This window comes from Octodon degus, unplaced genomic scaffold (assembly GCF_000260255.1).
Source record: "Octodon degus isolate 3935 unplaced genomic scaffold, OctDeg1.0 scaffold00125, whole genome shotgun sequence".
Lineage (NCBI taxonomy): Eukaryota > Metazoa > Chordata > Mammalia > Rodentia > Octodontidae > Octodon > Octodon degus.
The window spans coordinates 3676894-3699456 of record NW_004524701.1 but is presented as its reverse complement, the minus strand read 5'-3'; the positions used below and the strand labels follow the sequence as shown (position 1 = coordinate 3699456).

The following is a 22563-nucleotide window of genomic DNA, read 5'->3' as shown; positions in this document are numbered from 1 at the left end:
AAAAAAAAATAAGAACTAGTGGCATAGCATAGAAAGGGGATATCAGGAAAGAAAGATCCCTAAGAAGGAGCCTATGAAAAGGTACCTGCAAGTTTTGTAGAAGCACAGATCATCTGGTGGCAAGAAGAGAAGAAGTCGAAGGGTTTCCACGGGAAACACAAAGTTCCTCATCACAGAGAAGTCAGTGAAGAGAAAGTGTCTTTGGATTTGACAAGGGTAACTTAGTGATTGGCCTGCTTTGAGGATAGAATGGCCATGTACATGTGTGTAGGTGACTTGAGATACAGAAGAAAGGAAGAACTTCAGGGGAATTTCATGTCTTTTGACCTGTTTGGTCTGTTGAAAATTTTTTAAAATGCATACATCGTCTTTTCAAACAGCCCAAGAGGAGAAAGAATAAGAACTCAGTGTACCTTGTGAGTGCAAAATTTCAGTAGGGTAGCACTGGAGAGGGTTTGGGGGCGTAGTGCATATACCGGTAGGTTCGTGTCTTCCAATAAACTTACTCTTTCCTATTTGCTAACACTTTTCAGTTAAAATAGTTCTTAGTTTTGATTAGCTGTTCTTCTTCTTTTTTATTTTTTTTAATTTTATTAGCTGTTCTTGACTGAATGTTGAACAAGAACTCACAATGTAAAGATTGCTCTAACCTGCTGCTGCTGTTGCTCACTGTCCTGCCAAAGAGCAGCTCATCTGGTAATAAAATGTCCAATAGAATTAACACAGGTGAGGGGACTGGGGACATGGCTCAGTGGAATAAGTGCTTCCCTGGCAAGTGCAAAGGCCTGAGTTCAATTCTCAGTTCTGAAAAAAAAAAAAAAAAAAAAAGAATTAACACAGGTGAATTATAGCATCTCTACATGTATAAATAAGTTATTCTTTAGGGCAGATTTTAATGGAATGCTGGTAGGTGAAAAAATATACTCACCGAAAATACTGCTAAATACCTTTCATTTTTGCTAGATATCTATATTACTCTTCTCTGTTAAACTTAAATCTTAACTGTAGAAGAGGGCTTGGGTTGCATGATTTATCTTGTGGAGGAATAATCACAGCACTGGCTTAAAATTGCATAGCAGTCATCAAAAGAACTTTCATATATAGAGTATGTTTTGTACCTCCCAAGACCTTTATAAGGAAGGTATGATGGATTCTGTTCCCATCTTAGAGATATAAAAAATAAAGTGTAATGCCAAATGACTTGCTTTAGAGTATAGAATCAGGAAATGTCACAGCAGGGCCTAAGACTTTTGACAAAACCTCATTGACTGATGGAATTTCAGCAATATAAGCAACTACAGAGGCACTCAGGGCAAGTAAGTACAGAGTTCTATGCCTCAGTCTCATCCTCCCCATTCCGCTCCCCCTCCTCCTTCCTCCTATTAGCCCATTCTTTGGTCTTCTCATTTCTCACACTTCCTCGTTCTTCCCTAGTTGAGCTCCCCCGTTGGTGATGGAACCGCCTTATTCTCATGTACTAGTGCAGGTCTTCACTGACTTTCTGTTCAATGTCCATAGCAGACTTAAAAAGTACATAGCTATGTACATTTTTAAGTCAGGATCTAGAAATGTTAATCACCAAATTAAGTATGTACCAGAAAAATATATGTCTGGATGTCTTACAAATCTGGCATCTTTTACAAACTGTTAGATGACTGAAAGTTACCCCAAATTAGTAAAATATAATAATTTCTTTTACCCAAAACTATTAACAAATAAGAGAAAGTCTTCTTTACTGGTTTGAGATTTTTCAGTGTTCTATTTTCTATTTCAATCAGTACTCCTACATCACTTCTCCCATGTATTTTCACCATGCTACATTTAGTCATAAATTTTTTATTGAGTGTCATACCATATTTCCATAATAGTCATATAAATTTTTCCATGGCCATAAGAATTTAAGAATTAAATTTCTGCAGGGTTGGTAGGATACTGTCATTAGTATTTGATTTGTTTCAGAAACCTAAGTATACTACTAATTATGATAGGTGATTATTTAGCATAATGATTATGTTGTCTAAAACACATCTTTTATAGGAGAAGTGAAGTTACCATCTTCCATTAGTTAGCTCATGTAGTCATGTTTGAATGTCACTGCTGAAATGAGACAGGATAAAAGTCACTTTTTTCTGTCATTTGCAATTCAAATAGTGAGATTTTCACAATAATAATATATGGACTCAGGAAGTTAGGATGTCCCTCGACTCTTTATACAAGTTCTGAGTTATACACCAGCAATCACCTAGGCTCTGTCGCCAAACTGTATCTTCAATGACCTGGTATATTAGACCTTCCTTCAATTTCAATGAAAGTAAAACATTATAAGACAGCTAATTAGCAAAAGACTTTGCTCTACTCTAGTTATTGCAGTCACATTGTTCTCTCATCTGCCATGCCATCTTCCCAGTCACTCACTCGTCCAATGCCCCAGATGTTTTTATGCTCTTAGACAGTGTATGATGGTAAGTGAACTTTCAGAGCAAGAGATGCTATTCTTTGGAAAAATAGAGGGCAAGTGGTTAGAAAATTAGTTTTCAAAAGTCCAAGATAGAAATATGGATACCCTTTAAAATACTTTTTCTAATGTATTCCTAAGAAATGTTGGCATACTGCTGTATACCTGAAACTTAGATTTAAAATCCTGGCTTGAAATCCTTCTTGAATTCAGTGTCAAATCCTATCCCCTGCAAACTCCTCTTTAACTAAACCAAGAAGAGTTCCCTATGCTACTTACATGCCATGTTTTGTAACATTTTATATGATTTAAGTTGTTATTTCTCCAGGTCATTTGCATGTGAAAAGGAATTTTATTTATTTATTTATTTGGTACATGGTCTGGCTATGCAGCTTGGACTATTAGCGATTCTTCTGTCTCAGCCTCTCTAGTGCTGGGATGATGGGCCTGTGCCAGAGGCCCAGTTTCTGGCCAGCCCAGTGCATGCAGATTTTAGGTACAGCAGGGCATGTGGTACTGGTGATTAAACCCAGGTCCTTGCTCTTGCCAGGCAGGTGCTCAGACCACCATGCTATCTCCCCAGTCCACCAAAAAGGTGGAATTAAAAGTACTCATTGTTAAAGACATTTCAATTTGGGGAGTAATTTTAGAAAGTAAAGAGATTTTCCCCATGCCCATAGAATCAAAGCATACCCAGCGTTTAGTACCACCTCTGAAAGGACCTCCACTTGTCCCATCAGTGAGCAGAGTTGTGGCCATATGGAGTGAAACCCTTTTCCAAGGGTTTCACTGCTTCCCTGAGGCAACACTGGGTGTTGGCTCCCTCTACCTGAGCCCATCAGTGCCCAAGACAGATCTCAGAGTCCCCTTCTGCAGACCACTGTTTCCTCATATGGAGTCAGCTGTCAGAACTCAAACCTGGAGGACAGGAGTAGCTTCCTCCCAATTCTGGGGAGGAAAAGCCTCCTGGATTCAGACCTGCACTTCTGTGAGAGCTTTGGGAACCACTGTGAGCTCTTCTCTGTGAGCCTCATCTCATTTGAATAATGGACATGTAAATGCCTTCTTCAGAGAGCTTTATTGGGGAACAGAGATGATGTTTATAGAGAGCCCAGTTTGGTGCCTGGAGTGGTCAATGCAAGCACAAGCATACAAGCAAGCATGTATGCATGTACACATGCACACAAGCACACACACGCAAGCACACACACATGCACTGCCAGCCTTTCCATTCCTTGTATCTCCTTTACTCTCCAATTTCAGGATAGGGAAGATATTCTGCTTTGGAAGCTTTCTACTCCCTTATTCTGGGTCACAGTTCCCATGGTTCCCCCTAATGATTACAGGGTGCCCTCTGCTCCTCCAAATCACATTTCCTACTTGTCTGTCCCCAAAGAATGGTAGTGATTCTGTAACCACAGGGTGACGCCCATAGTCCTCCTTCCCATCAGATCAGCACAGCTGGCCCAGAATCCTGTGTGTGGGGAGGAGTACAGAAGAGACACCAGGGCCAGTTACCTGTGGGGAGAGTGGAGGCTGCCAGAAGAAAGAATTCGTCCCCTGGGAAGCTAGACAGACATGCTCAAGCTGTGAGATGTGTGCCATGGGAGTGAAGTGGGACAGAGACTGGTCTCATTAAAGAATGAGCCATGAAGACTGATTTCAAGTGTCAGGAGAAAAGAACTACAAAACTCAGAAATGTAAAGTGAGAACTACACACTAGGGAATATTTCTCACATTATTTTTGATACAATATTTTTGATGAAAACTTTCTTCTACTTCAAAAATGTTGATATAGGGCTGCGGAGATAGCTTAGTGGTGTAAGCGTCTGAGTGGCAAGTTCAAGGACCTGGGTTTGATCTCTGATACTGCATGCCATGCTGGGCCCAGAACCCCAGACGTGCCATGCCAACCCCTGAAACTGGATGTGGTGGCATATGCCTGTAATCCCAGCACTGGGCAGACTGAGACAGGAGGACCACTATGACTCTGAGCTTGCATAGCAAGACACTACCAAAGAAATAAAAGATTTTTTAAAATGTTGATTCTTTCTTTCTTTCTTTCTTTCTTTCTTTCTTTCTTTCTTTCTTTCTTTCTTTCCTTCCTTCCTTCCTTCCTTCCTTCCCTCCCTCCCTCCCTCCCTCCCTCCCTCCTTTCTTCCTTCCTTCCTTCCTTTCTTCCTTCCTTCCTTCCTTCCTTCCTTCCTTCCTTCCTTCCTTCCTTCTATCCCCCTCCGTACTGGGGAGGAAATCATGCCCTCGTGATTTGCAGGCAGGTGCTTATGATGCTGAGCTATATCACTAGCCTAATAGTGATTTCTTAGAACATAAAATAATTAAAAAATAAAGAAGAAGAAGCAGAAATCTTGAATAGACTGTACACCATGAAGGAGATTAGAAAAATAGTTAAAAACGTAATATTGTAATATCTGTCGACAAAATATATGCTAATGGTGTTTCGAGAATTGTGGAATCATGGTGTTGAAATGAAAATATGTATCTAGACTAGCTCACGAATTAGAGTGGCCGATCTAACACTCACACATACACTTGTAGTGCAGTTGTGCAGCTGTAATACAAAATCAAGTACAGTGGATTTTATCCAGAATAAGTGTTAGTGAAGGCTAAAGAAACTCCGGTACTATTTGTATTTTATTTTTTATTTTAGTTTAGTTTTTCTTTCTGTGGCCAGCTCAGCCCACCCTGGGGGCAGGGCTCACCCAACATGTGGTGCTGGGGATCAAACCACAGTCCCTGCCGCTTGGCTAAACTTGCCTAAGCAGGTTCTTAGGATCATTGAGCTATCTCACCGGCCCCTACTTTAGTTTTCAGATTAACACCTTTTTCCTTTTATTTTATATTAGCGTCGCTTGGATCTTCCCACCTCTTTTACTGTATTCTTAATTTACTATTAACAATGATTTTTGAATATTTACTGTATGACAGGAGCAAAGTGTTTTGTGTACTAACTCATTTAATCCCTAGAATTCTGCTAAAGTGAGAACTAGACTTGTTCTCATTTTATACATAAAGACTGTGAACTATAATAGAGAAACCCACCAAAGAGAGGCACAAAGAGCCCTCAAGTGAGAGTTTGGCCTCTGCACCCACTCACCCAAGAGCAGCCCCCTCCACGAGGCTCCAGGAAAGGCTTGCTAGCGTGCTGCGCACCGTGGATTGATCCGTGCAAGCATAGCCGAGCATGCAAACAGGTCATCCTCATATTGCTTTGAAACTGTTTTTATTACCTGTTAATAAAGTCCCATGCCTTTTAAACACTTGAGTAAATTACATCAGATAGGCTCCAAGTGACTGCAGTTGCTGAGCCATGGGGACAGAAAGGAGCGGTGCTATGCGTCACGACAGCAGCCGTGGTTTATGGCCAAAGCCTTTTATTGTTTTCTGAGCCTCAACCTATTTTTCTCTCTTGTTGAATGTTTTATACTTAGCTAAAAATAACGCCTGACACAGTAAGATTTTTCTTCTGTAAGAAAACTCTGTCCCTGCTATGTGTGTGTGGAGCGGGGAGATAGGGAGAAGACCAGGGCAGGGTAAAATCAAAAGAAAAGCGTGGGATGACCAAGACAGGAGCAGGCCCAGGTAGAGATCCGCTCCTGACTAGCCAAGATGAGCATACAAATAAGTAGCAAGTCAACAATTAAATTAATTACTTGCTGTTTGTCTTACTTCTCTCCTTGCTGAGACCAAATATCCAACCCCCAAAGTTCACAGGAGAGACTTATTTGGCTCTCTGTTCATCAGGGTTTCAGTTCAAGGCTGGCTGGCTCCAAGGCAGGGTGGCCTGGCGGAGGGGCACGGTGAAGGAGAAAGAGTCCATGGCCAGTACGCGGGGAGAAGCAGCGAACCAGGACTGCAGCCCTCTTCCTGGCCCTTGTGTTCTGCCCAGACCCTGTGCCCTGGGTTGGGGGGGAGCAGCACACACGGGAGACAAAGACTTCCCATTATCTACTCCCAACCGGCTTAGTGCTCACAAGCCCTCCATCGCAGCACCCTGGATCCTGCCATCTCTGAAAGGCCCCACCTGTGACCACATGGGGCTTAGGGGGACTTCAAGACATAAGCCTTAACACTATTCAACACCCCCCTCCACACACAGCACAACAAAATATTCTGTGTCCTTGTAATTTTTATGTACAGTGTATGTTAGGAGGCTCGCCATGGATCACTCCAGAAGGAAGAGTGTGATCTAGTAGTACTTTAACATTGTGTATTAGGGCTTTATATTAAAAATCATATAATCTTTTTAGTGAATCATTTTCACATGCTGTCTTCCCTGCCGTACTTTTCCTTAAGATTTCATTAATTCTTCATTACTTTTGGCTAAGCCAAACTGGTAATAAACACATTTTACCTATACCTATATGCTTTGCCCTATCCTTTCCATCATTGTTCACATTCAGTTCTTACTGTTAAGATAAAGCTGATCCAGGGAACACAGAGGTCATTGGCATTTGTTTTTAGTGTAACAAAATCATTAGAGGCAAAATCACTCTGTTCATGGAAATAATGGGAATTTTGAGCAATTTAGCCTGCTCTCTGGGTCCCTTGTGCCATCTGGCCATCTGAACTCCTGAGGCTGTCAGCCCTCACGGCCCTGTGCCACCTCCCTGCCTGCTCCACACACAGTCCCAAGCCAGAAGCTGCAGATGGCTCCCTCCTTCCCACAGACCTTCCACTTGTAACCTCAGCTTTGTCCCTTCAGACTGCTTCCCGAATCTATTCATGTCTTCCTCGCTTTCTAGTCACTCCTCTTGATCTTTCACCTGGAATAAGGCAAGTGCCTGTTGGCTGGTATTTCGCTTCCAAGTGGCTCCTTATGATCCACTTTGGTTTTAATCCAGGGTGTCACTTGGTGTCTTCACCTCTTACCACCCCACCCCCCACACAGATTGCAGGAGTCTCAGATAAAGACCTGATGTTTTAGCGTGCCCCAAGCCCGTCGGTGGCTTCCGAAATCCAGCCTCTCCAGTTTTGCTGTGCTCTCAGACAGTGCAGTTTATCTCGGGCTGTCTGATGCTCAGACGCCTTGAACAGCTTCAAACCTGCGCCCAAGCTCCTGCCTCGTCCTCTTCCCCAAGTGTCCTCCTCACTCCTCCATGCTGTATCCCAATAAACTAATCCAGCCTTGAAAGTGCATTTAGGCAGTTTTGCCTCAAATGTCCTCTGTGCATGCAATTTAGGTTCATGTTACCTCCATCCCATGCCGCCTGTCTGCTGATTTTCTACCACACTACAATCTGGTGCACATAGGTTTTTATTCTTCTCCAGCGAGCTCTACATATCTAGCACCTGGCACAATGCTGGGCGCAAAGTAGGTGCTCAGAGTTTATGGAATTTAAATCACAAGCTATCAGACTCTGTGTTACTTGAATATTAAAATTTTTAGAAAGCCGTGTTGCTATGACCACCTAGATTCCGTGTTTACTAGGTAAATGTCCATAAGAGTTATTCAGACACATCAACAGCAGATACATTGGTGCAAAAGAGACTAAAGAAACATGCCCCTTTCAAAATGGGCCACAGGACACAACAGACTCATATGTGAGTGACAGTGAAACTCGAGTACCAAGTCGTATAATCACAGAGGCTCTATCTTATAATTTCTCCAATGAGTCTGCTTAGAGTTCCCACAGGTTACTCTCAGAGGTGTTGGACATTTGTCTTCTGACTGCCCAATAGAACAACCACCACAGTTAATTTAATTCCAAAGGATGAACTTACTTCCACAGACTATTTAAAATGACCCTGAGGGGCCAGCTAGATAGCTCAGCAGATTAAAGCACCTGCTTAGGCAGTGCACAGCAGCCAGAGTTTGATCCTGCCATGTGGGCCCCACCCCTGGGGTGCGATGAGATGGTAGTTGAGACTGGAAGTGGTGGCATAGGCCTGTAATCCCAGCACTTGGGAGGCTGAAAACAGAAGAATCACTATGAGTCAGATTTACGTAGTGAGACCCTGTAGACCCTGTCTTAAATACAAAAAAAAAAAAAAAAAAAAAAAAAGACTCTCAGTAAATACCCTTAATATTAACTTTCACATTCGAGGCTTGTAGCTTATAGAGGCCTAGGAGCATATGTAATAGATTTAAATGTGCTACATATGGTGTACTTTGTTCTCACATTTACCAAATGATCCAGACCTGCTATAGACCATGAGAACATAACAGTGGTTAAAGAATGAATAAATTGACCAAAACTTTACGTAAAATATACAGTTAATGAGAGAGCGAGATTTTTCCACAGAGAAAATAAAGGAAACGATTGAGGTTTATTTGTGAGGTTGGAGGGTAGAGGCAAACAGAAAGATTTCATTTCTAGAGTGTGATCAGCAAATGGCTTGCTCAGAATTTGGCTCAGATCAGAGACCAGGAGGCAGGGAGGAAGCGAGCTATGTGGTGACTCAGGCAGGTTACTCCATGCAGACTCATGGGACCAATGGAAAAAGTAGAATACAGGCCGAAATTTCTTACAACAATGCAGCAAAAAAATGGTTATGCCTTAGACCAAGAAGCACATGCTAGAGAGCATGAAGTAGAACAGCTTGGTGATGTGCTGCTCCACAGTGAGTGGACAAAGGGAGAGGAAGAACAAGGTGAACACTTAGGTTTTGATCTAAGGAACTGGAAGCATGGAGTCGGCCTGAACTGAGCTGCTAAGACTGTATGAGGAGCGGGCTTGCAAAGGGCATCCGGGAGCTTGCTGTTAGACAAGTGGGGCCACAAGATATGCTTGGATATATGTGTCTAGAGTTCAAGGCTGGGATCTGGGCTGGAGATAAATTTAGGAGTCACTGAGTGGGACTGAATTAGCTCACCAAGGAAGTGAACATTAAAAAAAAAAAAAAAGAAGAAGAAGAGGTCCGAGGTCCAAGCCTCAGGGGCACACATTAGCCCAAGGAGGTGCTGGGGGCAAGTGCACTAGGGCAAAACCTGGGAAGGGCCATGAACAGAGAAAACAAATCAGGCTGAGAGGAACCAACGTGTGAGATGCTGTGGGGAGTCCAGGAAAGCCCGAAGCTCCACCAGAACATTTACAAATAATTGATGACTAAGAAGAGCAGCTGAGGGGTAGGGTAGGGTAGGGTAGAAGCAGATGCAGTTAGAATTGGTTCCAGTGAAATGACAGTGACAAGGATGAGGTCAGTGAGTGTGAAAAGCAGTTGCTAGGAGCTGTAAGGCAAGCAGAGAACCATTGGGGACTGGAGACAAAAATGGGTGAGAAGCATCTTTGGTTGTAAAAAGTAACCGACTTCCTATATTCTTGTGGAAGCAAGCAATTCAGTTCTGAGGGAAGAGAAGATGACTTAGTACTGGAGGTAGGATTTACAAGACTTGCCATTGAGTAAGAGAGAGCTAATGAATTAGGACACAAATCAGAGGAGGTGCATGGGAGCACAGACAACCCACCGCAGAACGGAAGGGACCATGCACAATGGGGTGCCTAGATGGAAAGTTAGAGCTTCTTCGAAAGGCTTCTCATTTGCTCAGTGACTTAGAAATCTTGGTCATTGGCTGACAGAGGACAGAGAGGAAAGCAGCATTTACAGAGAGAAACAAGAGACTCCAGCTGGCGGAGCCAGTGCACGGTGCAAATGGAGTGTGACTTCTGGGCCCAGCTAAGAACCCACTTGCATTCAATGCTCAGGAGGTTAGGGTGAGCCTATTGGACATGCAGAACCCAGATGAGTTTCCTTCCAGGGCAGGGATGTGGTAGCCAAGTAGGTGCCCAGAAGAGGGGCTGCTAGGGTTGGGTTGATGCAGGGATTGCTTGTGTAATTCAGCACCGACTGGGAAGAAGAAAGAGGTGACAGCAACTGAAACTAAAGCAGGTGAGTGAGATGACTTACTGGCTCTGGTGAAGGACTGTTGAACGAGGACTCCTAGAAAATTTAGCAGGAAAGACAGCAAATGGTAAAAGGAGAGGGTGTTTGAACTGTTTATGGAGAGGTTGCAATTAATATAAGGACAAGAGTTAAACCAGTGCTTGTCAACTTCAGCGTGCTCGTAAATCCCATGCAGTTCTTGGGAGGACACACCCTTCCAATCAGTAAGTCTAGGGGCACAGAGCCCAAGAGTCTGCATTTCTGTCCAACTCCCACGGTTACAGTAATGTTGAGAAGCATTAACGTAGCAGTAGATTACAACCATTCAGGAAGATTAAAAAATACTGGTGCTATCCTTCGTTAGAGCATGCAATTAAAATTTCTTTGGGTTGGGTTCAGGTTCTTTGGGTTGAATTTAGAACTGATGCACTATTCATATTCTGCACATTGTTCTGCCGCAAAGCTCAGGCCCAGAATGGGTGAGTTCAGAGGCCAAGGTTGTTATGGGGATGGGCAGGGCATGCAACTCAGGGGTGAAATTTTGGAAGTGCCATCTTTTCAGTTATAAAAATAATGAGAAACTATAGTGGACAAAATCACTGTAAGCCAGATGAAAACTCCAAAAAGGGTACAAGTCACATGATATGTGATGGCCTGAAATTGGAAGCAGAAGTGTTGAGAGAATGGTACAGGGTAGAAAGGGTGAAAAATAAAGAACAAAATAAAAGATAGAGGGGGCTGGAGAGATGGCTCAGTGGTCTAAAGCACCTACTTGAAACAAGCTTGGCAAAGCACAGGGACCGCGGTTCGATCCCCCAGCACCACATGCCAGCCAGCCCCGCCCCCTGGTGGGCTGAGCTGGCCACACACACACACCACTCTCTCTCTCTCTCTCTCTCTCTCTCTCTCTCTCTCTCTCTCTCTCTCTCTCAAATAAATAAAAAAAAATAAAAAAATAAAAGATAGATAATAGAAAGCCAGGAGATTTTGGCAAGTGAGAAGAGACGGGGGTAGCAAGGAGGGAGGGAAGAGAAAGACGAGATAAGAAGAATTGAGATGCGTGTGCGTACAATGCCAGCTCTTCCTGATGAATGTGTTCTTTACGTGCTGCAAACGTGTACTCATAAAAATAAAAAAGGAAAAGCTAAGAACACTTAACCCTGAGCCCCAGGCCAGGTAAATGAATCATCTTCTATTTGAAAAGGACTTCAGAAAAAATTCTGGCATTAAATAGAGCTGGGTTTACATAGGGAGAAGGCAAAGTTAGAAGTCTAAAAGGAAGGTGCAATTCCGGAGGATTCTCTTGGATTCCCAGCAGCAAGGGTGGAGTTCACGGCAGTGGGTTGGGCAGCTCAGCCAGAGCCCAGAGTGTGACCAAGAGTGGCAACCTGCAGTCTTGACCTAGGTTTCCCCAGAGGGGAGGGGTCAAGGCCCAGGGCTCAGCTAGAGACCAACGTGAGGCATAAGAACAGGGAAACTCGGGAGGGCTTGGCAGAAGCTGCAGGTTTCTGCTCTTCACTCTCAGCCATTTTCTCTTATAGAATCCTTTGTTTCTTTTGTCAAGCAATGCTGTGATTGAAGCAGCATTAAGGGCTCAGGGCAGTGCCCTGACAGCACTACAGTGACTGCGCAGGGCCTGAGGCCCAGGCCACAGCGTTGCCCCATCACTATGAGTGCCATCTAGGTAAAATGCACCCCTGCGAGTGAACACAGAAGGGTCCTATGTGCAGCTGCCTGCTGTGTCCCTAAAGCTTTTGTCCAGTGTACACATTGAACTCTTACCCCCATGTAATAAACTCTTCAAATAAACAAGTGGTTGATAATATCCCTCGAGATCTCTTTATGTCAGTTGTGCTGAGGATTACATCAGTGTTACTAAACTAATATCGGTTATAAAGAAGGCATTTGAGCAGCTGCGATTTTTAGAAGATTCTCTAGAAGTAAATCAGGAGCTGAGCTTTGAACGCTGTAGTCTTTTGTGCAAGCATTCCCAGGATGGCCTGTGATAGTGGAAATTCTGGCAAAGCTTCGAGGACATAGCTTCAGCCTGTAACTCTGGAGAGTTACAACCCAGGCTCTGACCCAGGTGAACACAAGCAAATTTCTGCTCCCCTAGGTAACTGGTTTAATAGAGGAGTTATAAGGGACATGGTGAACTGGTTGGTATATCTGGCACAAGAGAACCCAGGAATCTCAAGGTTGGCTTTAGAAAACAGTAGCAGGTGTGAGTAGTTGACAGACAAGCATGCTGAGTCCTCCCAAGAAAGAAAGGATCTAACCCACCTGGCAGGTGCCCTGTGGCTCCTTCCCTTTGTGGAAAGCTGTCTTAGGTTGGCACCATAGATAGCCCAGGTAGAGATTCAATTAGAGGAATATGAATGTCAAGTTTCAGTTACTGGCACGGAGAGTTCTGACGTGACCGCTTGCTTCCGTCCCCTGTGCACTTCCAGCAAGGTCATATTATCACCCTCAGGGCTAGACTTGGAGAAGATCCTGGGCAAGGGAATGTGCAGTTGCTGTTTGAAAATAAAGCCCGTCTTTTACAAATCCATTCTCTTTCTCAGTGCCATGAGTATAAATATCAAGAATGTTTATTTTGAAATTTACATCATTACAAACAGTTGCTTTAATCTAGCTCCCCATCCTTTTCTGTATTTTAGGATTGTGGTTGGTTTTCTTTTTCCTCCTTTAAACATTGGCCTCTCTTCAAAGGATTAGAGGAACATTATTTGAGAGTCTCAACATTAGACAAAATATAGAAGCATACTGTGTCAAGCCCACTGACAGATTTAGAGATTAATTCTAGACCTCATGCAGTGCTGGAGAAATTCTTTAAGATTTTGAAAATGGCAACAATATTGACTCCAGACCACTAAAGGTTACTTGTATCCATAGCCACTCTAGTGCAAAAAAGAAAGTTTAAGTTTAATATTAGTGTTGTTTTGATTTATAGAAAAAAAACTGCATAGAAAGAAAAAAACAAAAATTTCGTATAAAAAAAATGAAGTTCACCTTACAGAAAGACAACTTGTACAGGTATATTACAGTCTTTTGATTTAAAAAAGATACCATTGTTGGTAAATGGATATCATTTGCATAAAAGAACCAATAGTGGGCCAGCAAGATAACTCAGCAGTTTAAAGTGCCTTCTTAGGCAAGCTTAGGCAAGTGCTCAGGGACGTTGGTTCAATCCTCAGCACCACATGCTATGACAGCCTCACCCCCAGGGTAGGCTGAGCCGGCCACATACACAAAAAATAAATAAAAATAAAAAATAAAAGCACTAATAGTTTATTAGTTTTGGACAGTTGTGGCCCAGATCATGTCCCCAAAGCAAACCAGAAAGCAAAGCTTCAAAGGTAGAGGAGAGAGAGAGAGAGGGAAGGAGGGAGGGGGAGAGAGAGAGAGAGAGAGAGAGGCTGAGTGTATGCTGAGGGAGAGTGAAGATCTGAGTATGATTTACACACTACTTGGATTATATTGAGGGTTGATAGGAAACCCTTTTTTTCCCAACGATGCATCTCCAGATAGGTCTTTTGCTTCATTTTAGAGCCTGTGAGTTTTCAGGGAAATGTGATCCGGGTGTTGCAGTGAGGTGACATGTGAACCATAAGCATCCAAATGTTATTTTATTAGAGCTACCCGATGTCTAAAATGCCTTTGGAGCTTTTTTAATAGGCCTTATATCCTTTTCTGAAAAGCAGCAGGTAAGTTGCCAAGAGTAAACAAATCAAATAGCAAAAGATTTTAGTTCAGTTTGAAACGCTTGGCCCATTATTTTTGATTGGGTTCTGAACTTGGAAGTGCGTAGTCCCTGTTCCTGCCTGCAGGGCAGAGCGGAAACAATTTCAACACTGTATTTCCCAATTGGTTCATTGACATTTGAGAATAACGTAGTGCAGACAGAACCAGCATGCTTGGCAGGTGAGTGCTACTTCACATGACCTCAGAAAGTTACATTCCCTGCTTTGCCGAAGTTCCTCGCATGGATAAGGCTGTAGATTCCACATCACAAGTTAGACAAGCAGCTATTGAGGGACACATACTGGGAATTAACCTATGTTTCTGGTGCATTTTTAGGTAGAATGGCTGAAAAATGAAGACATAATTGATCCTGTTGAAGATCGGAATTTTTATATCACTATCGACCACAACCTCATCATAAAGCAGGCCCGTCTCTCTGATACAGCAAATTACACCTGTGTCGCCAAAAACATTGTTGCGAAGAGGAGGAGCACAACTGCCACTGTCATTGTCTACGGTGAGTGTGCTTGAGGTCTCAGTCCTGCTCGCTCGCACTTCCGTTTCTTCTTGGAATTAATCTTTGTGTCGATCTAATGTTAGAATTTCAAGTTCAAGGCCCCTTGCGAAGCACATAGCTGCTGCCTCCACTGTCGTAGAGAGTCAGTGAGGCCCTCTATGACAGTGATTGCAGTTGTTTAAATTTTTGCATGAAATTCATGTGTTACCTAGAAAAATTCAAGGAACAGGATTTTGAAGAGAAAACTTTTTTTTTTTTTAATATTCCCTAAACAGAATGCTGGCATCATTGGTTTAGCTGCATCCCTGCTCCACTTAAGAAATCGCTAGCACTCTGTCCCTCAGCTTCTAGGAAAGCAGAGGCAGCCTCCCAGCGGCCTGCTGCTCCCGAAGTCCTCACCTCCGCTCCATACTTCTGATGCCAAAAGTGAGGGTGGCACAGACACAGCTGCTCAAAGCAGCCGCTGATGTTTCTGCAGATTGAGGTTCGGTCCAATGGTGACTTGATTTTTGGAAATCTGGAGCTGCCCTGTTGCCTACACACGCTGGAGCAACTTGGCCTCCGTTGTGCATGCTCTGGCCCCTCCATGGAGGCACCCAGAGCCACTTGTGGGTATCTGTTATCATGCAACTCTTGTCTTCATAGCACAGCGAAGTTGTACATAAAGGCATTCCCGGGGGGTTCTTCCCATTCTTCCTTCTCCTCTCTCCCATCTCCAAAGCTGCCATTTCTGCACAAATGCCAACCAGTTCCCTGCTGATGGACCATGCGCTTCCATCTCCCTGTGCAGGTTAGCACCCAGGGTTCTAGTCATTTTACAGATGGTTTCCCTTCTTGTCTAACTTCACACTGTTTTTTAGACTGAGACAGGGAGCTGTGTGCTTAGGTATTTGTCACAATGTTAGATGCGTGATAGGTCCTTACAGTATTGATGGCTAACAGCCACAGAGAAAACTGCACGACCCGGAGAAGGCTGCAATGCTCGCCCCTCTAGAATGCTGGGCGCAGGCCTTGCTGTCCCACAGGACACAGCGGTGCTTAACAGCGCTGCTCGGTGGTGCACAGAGCTCACAGGTCTGGGGCCTGGTGGGCTGAGAGGGATGATGCTCACTGTTGACTCTCTGCTTCTGCTTTCTTATTGTGGGTCAGATGGAAGGAGTTAAGAACAATGGCACCCCAAAATATGCTGTTCTGGCTTATTGACTTTCTTTTACATCACTTGAAAAACAATATATACTAGATCACTCTGGACTTTTTTTTTATAAAACAAAACCACTGAGATTCTCTTGTGAAAGATGCCTTCCATACACTAGAAGGAAAATAGTATTCTTATCAATGACGACGGGAAGTTGAGACCCAATGGATCCTGTATAGATCTTATTAAAATTAACCTTTTAGTCTTATCACATTATTTATTTACATTCTCAAAATGTAAACTTTTGGTCCAATTCAGCATGAAAGTGTTAAGTTGAAATGTCACTTTAGTTCATCATTTCTTTATGAAGAGTCCCATGCCATGTAAAACTTGTATTAAATAAATATGAATGCTTTCTTCTGTATATCTCTTTTGTGCTAGTTTAATTTTCAGATCAAGCTGATAGTCTGGAAATGGACGAATTAAATCTTGTCTTTCTTGTAGTAATGTCCCAGTCAATGTGTGCTAAGGATGTAAGGAGTTACGGGAACAGAAGCCTTTATGAGGTTCTGAGCCTGAATATAGTGATGTTTCAAAACTGCCATTTTAATTACAGGACAGATGCGTACATTCTTTTTAATCCCATGATTACTGTGAGATTTAATTTCCTAGCCCAGATAATGGCTATGCTGAATTATAAGCAGTTGTGCATCTTCAATCACAATAAAATGTTTCCTACTTTTTATCTTTGTCTAAACCGCCTGAAAGACTTGATTAGTGGTATTTGAAATGCAAAGGAGAAATGGATCCCAATCACAGTGTGTCCCAATCATAAATAACTAACGAGGGCAGACTATATATAGATGTGTTATATAGATAGTTAATATACATGCAAAGCTTTTCCTAAGTGTAGCACACTTTCAGTATCCACAAATGGAGTGGGTGCTTGTCCCCAGGAAAGAACAAACACAAAGAACTGAAGCCCTCTGAGCTAAGGCCGAGGACTAAGCATGAGGTATCTTGTGCTCTTAGAGTAGGTGTTCCACTACCTGACCATGCAACTTGTCATCTTTTCTGGAACAAAGGGATATGCCTGGGTTCTGCAGAGAGCTTTCTGTCTCTAAAAGTTTCTGACTGCTTACTTTTCACTAAAATTTTAGCAGAGCAGTACATTGATCCCATAACCTGACACTATGCTAGCAGGAAGTTCTTACTGACAGGCCTGTGACATGTTGAAACCTACACAGACGGGTAGGTTAAGTTGCTTTCTGGAACTCTACCTGAAGCGCTCCGCATCAACCATCCACTTATGCTTTTTGTGGCTTCATGAAATAAATTATCCACAGCTCCTAGGTTAACCTTACCTGAATTCCATCCAAAACATACATCCAGCCAGCATGTCTTACTTTAAGTCTGTTTTATATTTACTGTTCGTTACACTACAAGTCACTTTAGACTATAAATATGTATCTACTAGAGAAAATTTTAAAACACAATAAAGGCTTAAGAAAACCCCTATGAATATAATCCTGTCATCTAAAGATAATATTTTAAAATTATACCATGGATTTTTCTATGCATAGACAGGATGTGAAAAAGTATATTTTTACTTAAACTATAACATGGAAATATCTACTGTACTAAATACTTACTATAACATTCTGTAGTGTCAATTTCAGTGGCTGCTTTAAAGAAGTCCATCACGTAAACTTACGTAGTGTCCTACTTTTTAACATTATAGATGTTTTTAATTACTTATTATGTTAAAAAAAACTGATGTGGAAAATATCTCTGTATATAAGAATATATTCCCTAGTGGATAGGTATCTAGAAGTAAAATGTTGGACAAATGATACTTATATATGAGCTTTGTGTTATTTCAGTGGTTACCACATTTGTTTACAATATGAAAGCAAATGATTCTACTAGTTGTACCATCCTTTAACTACCAGCAAATAATTTTTGTTATCAATTACTTCATTGCAACAAAAGAGGAATTATTTCATTGCAATAATTGCATAGACTCACACTATTGAATTTTTTTTAAAGCATTTTGTAGAGGGAGCTCTCTAGAGATGAATACTGCCAATAGTGTTAGGGTATAGGTTTTTAATCACATGTATACTGACAGCTCCATCAAACATTATAATTAGACTTCCCACACAAAATGGGTGCCCATTTCAATGATCTCAACTAATTGCTAAGTCAATCAGATTACTAGTCAATTTGTTTACCACTCCAACACTATGAGATTTTCTTTCTAACTAGGTTCATTCATCAGTTTTTGAAATGAAGAATCCTTAAAAGGTTTTGAATTTTGCATGTGTTACAGAAAATAACCAGTCATCGTTTTTTAAGAAGGCTAAGTGATTTTTGATTAGTTCTCATGCTACAGGTCCTTTTTTAGCCTTGGCTTAAGGATGTAAACATTCATTATTTGAGATCAGCTATCAAACATGGTTTTTAGAGCTTGGCTAGGTAAAAGATACATACTTTTAAAGAACTTTAGCCAACAAAGGAAATGCAGCCTTATTTCTTGTTTTGAGTGAGTAAATCTTAGTCAATAATTTTATTTATCTTTATTTTTCGAATCTTCAGCTGTATAACAAAACTTTAAAACAATGCCCACTTAGGCTTTTTAGTAGTCACTGTGAGTTGACCCCTCATTTACGTATTGTGTGGTTTGCATGTCTGGGGGTGCATGCAAGATGTTTAATGCACTCTGTATGACTCTCCTCATTTCAGTCAATGGTGGCTGGTCAACCTGGACAGAGTGGTCCGTGTGCAACAGCCGCTGTGGACGAGGGTTTCAGAAACGCACAAGGACCTGCACCAACCCAGCTCCGCTCAATGGTGGTGCTTTCTGTGAAGGGCAGAGTGTGCAGAAAATAGTCTGTACCACACTATGCCCAGGTAAGCAATCCAGGGCCCTTCCTCCACATATGTCCCATCTTTCTAGAGTAGGTTTCAGAAACAGATCAAAGGCCTTACCTTTGACATAAATGTATGATAAACTGACATAAAGGTGTGATAAACAGTATTTAAAGCTATTCTAAGTTCTGTGTTTACATAGCTGAAAAATCAAATAATTTCTTTGAAAGAGTTCTTAGCTTTGTGATCTAAACATGCAAAATAATACAAAGCAGTTGCTAGCTGAACACTTCTAAACATAATCCCCCTAGAGTATTCAATGGAACCACTAAGCCAAGATTGCAGATTCTATAATTCAAGGGACTTGAACAGCATAGAAAACTACACATTTAGCAATAACACTTGATCTTCAGAAAACCATGGGAATTAATTGGAAATGAAATTTAGATAATGTTTTATACTGGACTATTTGATATGTAATGTCAGTTTCTGAGAAAGGGCAAATAAAGCATTTGGAATAAATTAAAAGGAAGCAAAACATTGTGACATGTGGGATAATGGATTTTGAAAATACAATGCAGTCAGCTCTTTATTATCTGTGCATGTTGGTCATTTATTTGCGAGTTGTTTGCCGTAGTGAATTGCATCCCTCCACCCCTACAGCATGAGAGCGTCCCTCTACCTCTGGGCATATTTCTGTATTATTTTATATTGATAGCCACTCCTGTTCCTAAGTAAACTAATATTAATATTTGCCAAAATCTGCTAACATGGGTAATTATATAGCATGTCAAAGTTAAGTTGAAATTATTTTCAAAAAACTCATAAATTTAGTGTGTTCCTTGAGTAGTTATTATGTTATCAGTTTCATTGTTGAGATACACAGAGCCTTTACTTTTCTTTATTTTACCAGATGTTTTCTTCTTTATCAAATAGAACCTTTGTTAGAAATGAACTGAAGAAATCAACTAGATAGAAAACACAATTTGCATGTCACATTCCCAAGTGTGATATCCAAGTACCAAAGCAGTCTCTCACTGAACTCTTTCCAACCCTTTATTTATGGCACAAATTTGATACTTAAGCTTTAGAATTTGAGATTTTTATCCTATACTATCCTATATTTTATCTAGATGCTCACTCCACAATTAAAAGTGCATTGATCGATTTGAATTGAAATGTGTGTGTGTGCACGCGCATGTGCGTGTGTGTGTGCGTGTGCGCGTGCGTGCCTGAGTGCTTGTGTGTTTCAGTGCATTGGGGATGAAAGCAAAGATGCTAGCTCAGAATCTAGGTCAAAGCGAATATCTTTGCTCCAGATACTTGGGAGTTGTTTGTACAGCCAGTGCTGCAGGATAGAAATACAAATGCTTTCCTCATTTTTCACTTACACATACTTACATTTTCATGCACATTATGTATGATATATTCATGTAGCAATTAGGCTATAAAATCATGTATTTCTCAGTTACATAAACTATTACAACTTAGTCGCTTTTATCAATATGTATATTTCAGAGGTTTGAAATCTTAATAAATGATGTTTGATATTATTTTACATGGAATTGAATTATATTAACTTATGTGTTTCAACAAAAGGAATATTTTTTTAAACTCAGCTCAACATTCCCATAAGAAACTTTAAAAAATGCACAGCAAAGTATGACAGTGAAATTTATTCTATATTTTTTCCAACTTGGGATTTAAGTAGTGTTTTTGAAGTAGAGACATCTCAGTTCATTATTATTGAAAATAATCCTGTCAACCACAAAAATAAGAAGAAAGTAACTCAATTCTGAACAAATGGCTGGAAAAATTAGGAACTTAACTAAATATTATTTTAGTAAATATGCATGGATATATCATCACATAATGGAATGGAGTCATCAGATAATAAATAGAAAGTAATATAATCATGTTCAGAAGACATGGCAGAAGGTTTCAGCACAACCAGCAATCTGTATGTTAAAAATGAAAAGAATATATCAAACACACAAGTTTAAGAATCATATAATGTCTTATATGAGAAACTCAAAAGTATAAATACTAACTTACAGAATGAAATGAAGGCTAGACAGTCAGCGAGTAAAGTGACAGATTTTCTGCAGATGAGAAGGGATCTAGAGATGGAGAGAGAAGAAAAGAGAGGAGGGGAGGGGAAAGGAAAATTAAAATAAATAAGTCCATGTGCCTACACCCTAAGATGAGTGTAACGTTGCGTGCCACAAACATGTGCTAATGTAAAGAGGACACATACAGATGGAAGGGATGGGTGATGGGAGCACGGCGGGAGAGCCAGAGAGAGGAGAGAAAGCTGGGTGGGTCTCTGCCCCACAGGGCCAACCTTTCCTCCAAACTCCTGTACAAATTGACGTTCGCTGACCACATGAAACTAAGCAGGAAGGAGACTTGCGCCCATGGGGACCCTTCCCATTTTCAGTACAAAATGCAGCAGTGTCCTTGGAAAGGACAGGGAGCACCACCATGACCTAGCTGTGCTCAAGTCGTGGGGCCAACTGTGGCTCCCATAGCTTCCCAAGGCCCATCGTCCTTGTCAGTGAGGGAGCTGTGACCCATGTCCCGAGTTGGAGTGACTGAGCCTTCTGGCCGGGCTTTGTCTACTGTTCATGCTATTGTCTTGTAATTGGGTTTGCACCCTGCACTTGCATGTAGCTGCCTCCCCCTCTGACTGACACTGACTTTTCTGTGGCAGTGGATGGCAGGTGGACCGCGTGGAGCAAGTGGTCCACCTGCGGGACAGAATGCACCCACTGGCGCCGGAGGGAATGCACGGCACCGGCGCCCAAGAACGGGGGCAAAGACTGCGAAGGGCTGGTCCTGCAGTCCAAGAACTGCACCGATGGACTCTGCATGCAGAGTAAGTCCTGGGAGCAACCTGGGACAGGATGCGGAGGGAGGGTCTGGAGGGAGGGTCTGAGAGTGAGTCATTCTGACGTCTTGGGAGGGAGTGTTAGAAATGAAAGACTGAGCAATAATAAACTGCGACAATGTAGCAGTAGCATAGCTTTCTCTCAAAGCTGGATAAAACTATCTTCCAGGAAACAGAATGAGTAAACTGTGTCCAGCTAACAAAGGACAGGCAGCTTTCTTGCAAGCATGCAGTGCGTTCATCATTCTGTCCGGACCACAGAATTATGACTCAGTTTTATTAGCAGGTAGCAAAGGGCACCTTGTACCCCTCAAGGAACCAAACTATGACGTCCAAAAAGTGAGCTACTTATTTCATTGTTCATGCGTGGCAACAAACCAGTTATAAAACTTATAAGGATGGCACCTGCCTCTGCAGGTTTATATCTTACTAATTTGCAATAATTATTTAGTAAGAACATCTTCACAGAACTTGAGATTGGTGGGTCTGTGTTACTAGCGATAGTTGGCTATAATTTAGTTAACTTACACAGACCTTACTTAAAGTTTTAAAATAAGTACAAAAGATTAACTCAGGCATAAAATGAGTACTATGACCTAAATAGTCTCTGGTTTTGTATCGTTGTTAACTTACATTTTCCTAATGAGAAAGTGATTTGATTTATTATACTTGCAAACTTGTTTTCTTTCTTGAGAATGCTTTTCATGTTGATAGTTTATCATTTCTTGTCATGACCATGAATTAAGGTGGTAGAGGTACTCTGCAGTCCCTCCAGTGCAGGCAGCAGAGCAAGCAGTGTATCACGTTTGGATCTGATCTTACAGTGGCCAAATATTGATGGTTCTCATAACACGTTACAATCTGCTTGCAGAATACAAGCAACCAGATATATTTGTATAGGATGTTTGTATTTGTTATTTAAAAAAAAAAGTATTTCGTTTTCACCACATACACACAATTCTGTTTACCAGAGTCTATACACACAAGGACCTTTAAAAAGAAATCTTACTTAACATGCAAATAAATAATAATGTTGCTCACAGGGAATAGCTATCCAGTAGGGCTCTCATTTTTATGTTGCCCACACACTGCTTTCTTTGAAAGCAGGC

At 41.6% G+C, this 22563-nt stretch overlaps 1 protein-coding gene across 2 annotated transcripts in view; it reads left to right on the top strand.

Moving 5' to 3' along the window:
• Nucleotides 1-22563, top strand: part of Unc5c (unc-5 netrin receptor C) — a 365338-nt gene that overhangs the window by 282314 nt on the left and 60461 nt on the right. For both annotated transcript variants that reach the window (XM_004640635.2, XM_004640634.2), the window contains exons 5-7: nucleotides 14378-14558; nucleotides 18439-18606; nucleotides 21278-21442. In XM_004640635.2, the coding sequence (XP_004640692.1) occupies nucleotides 14378-14558; nucleotides 18439-18606; nucleotides 21278-21442 (514 nt within the window). The remainder of the gene's footprint in view (nucleotides 1-14377; nucleotides 14559-18438; nucleotides 18607-21277; nucleotides 21443-22563) is intronic.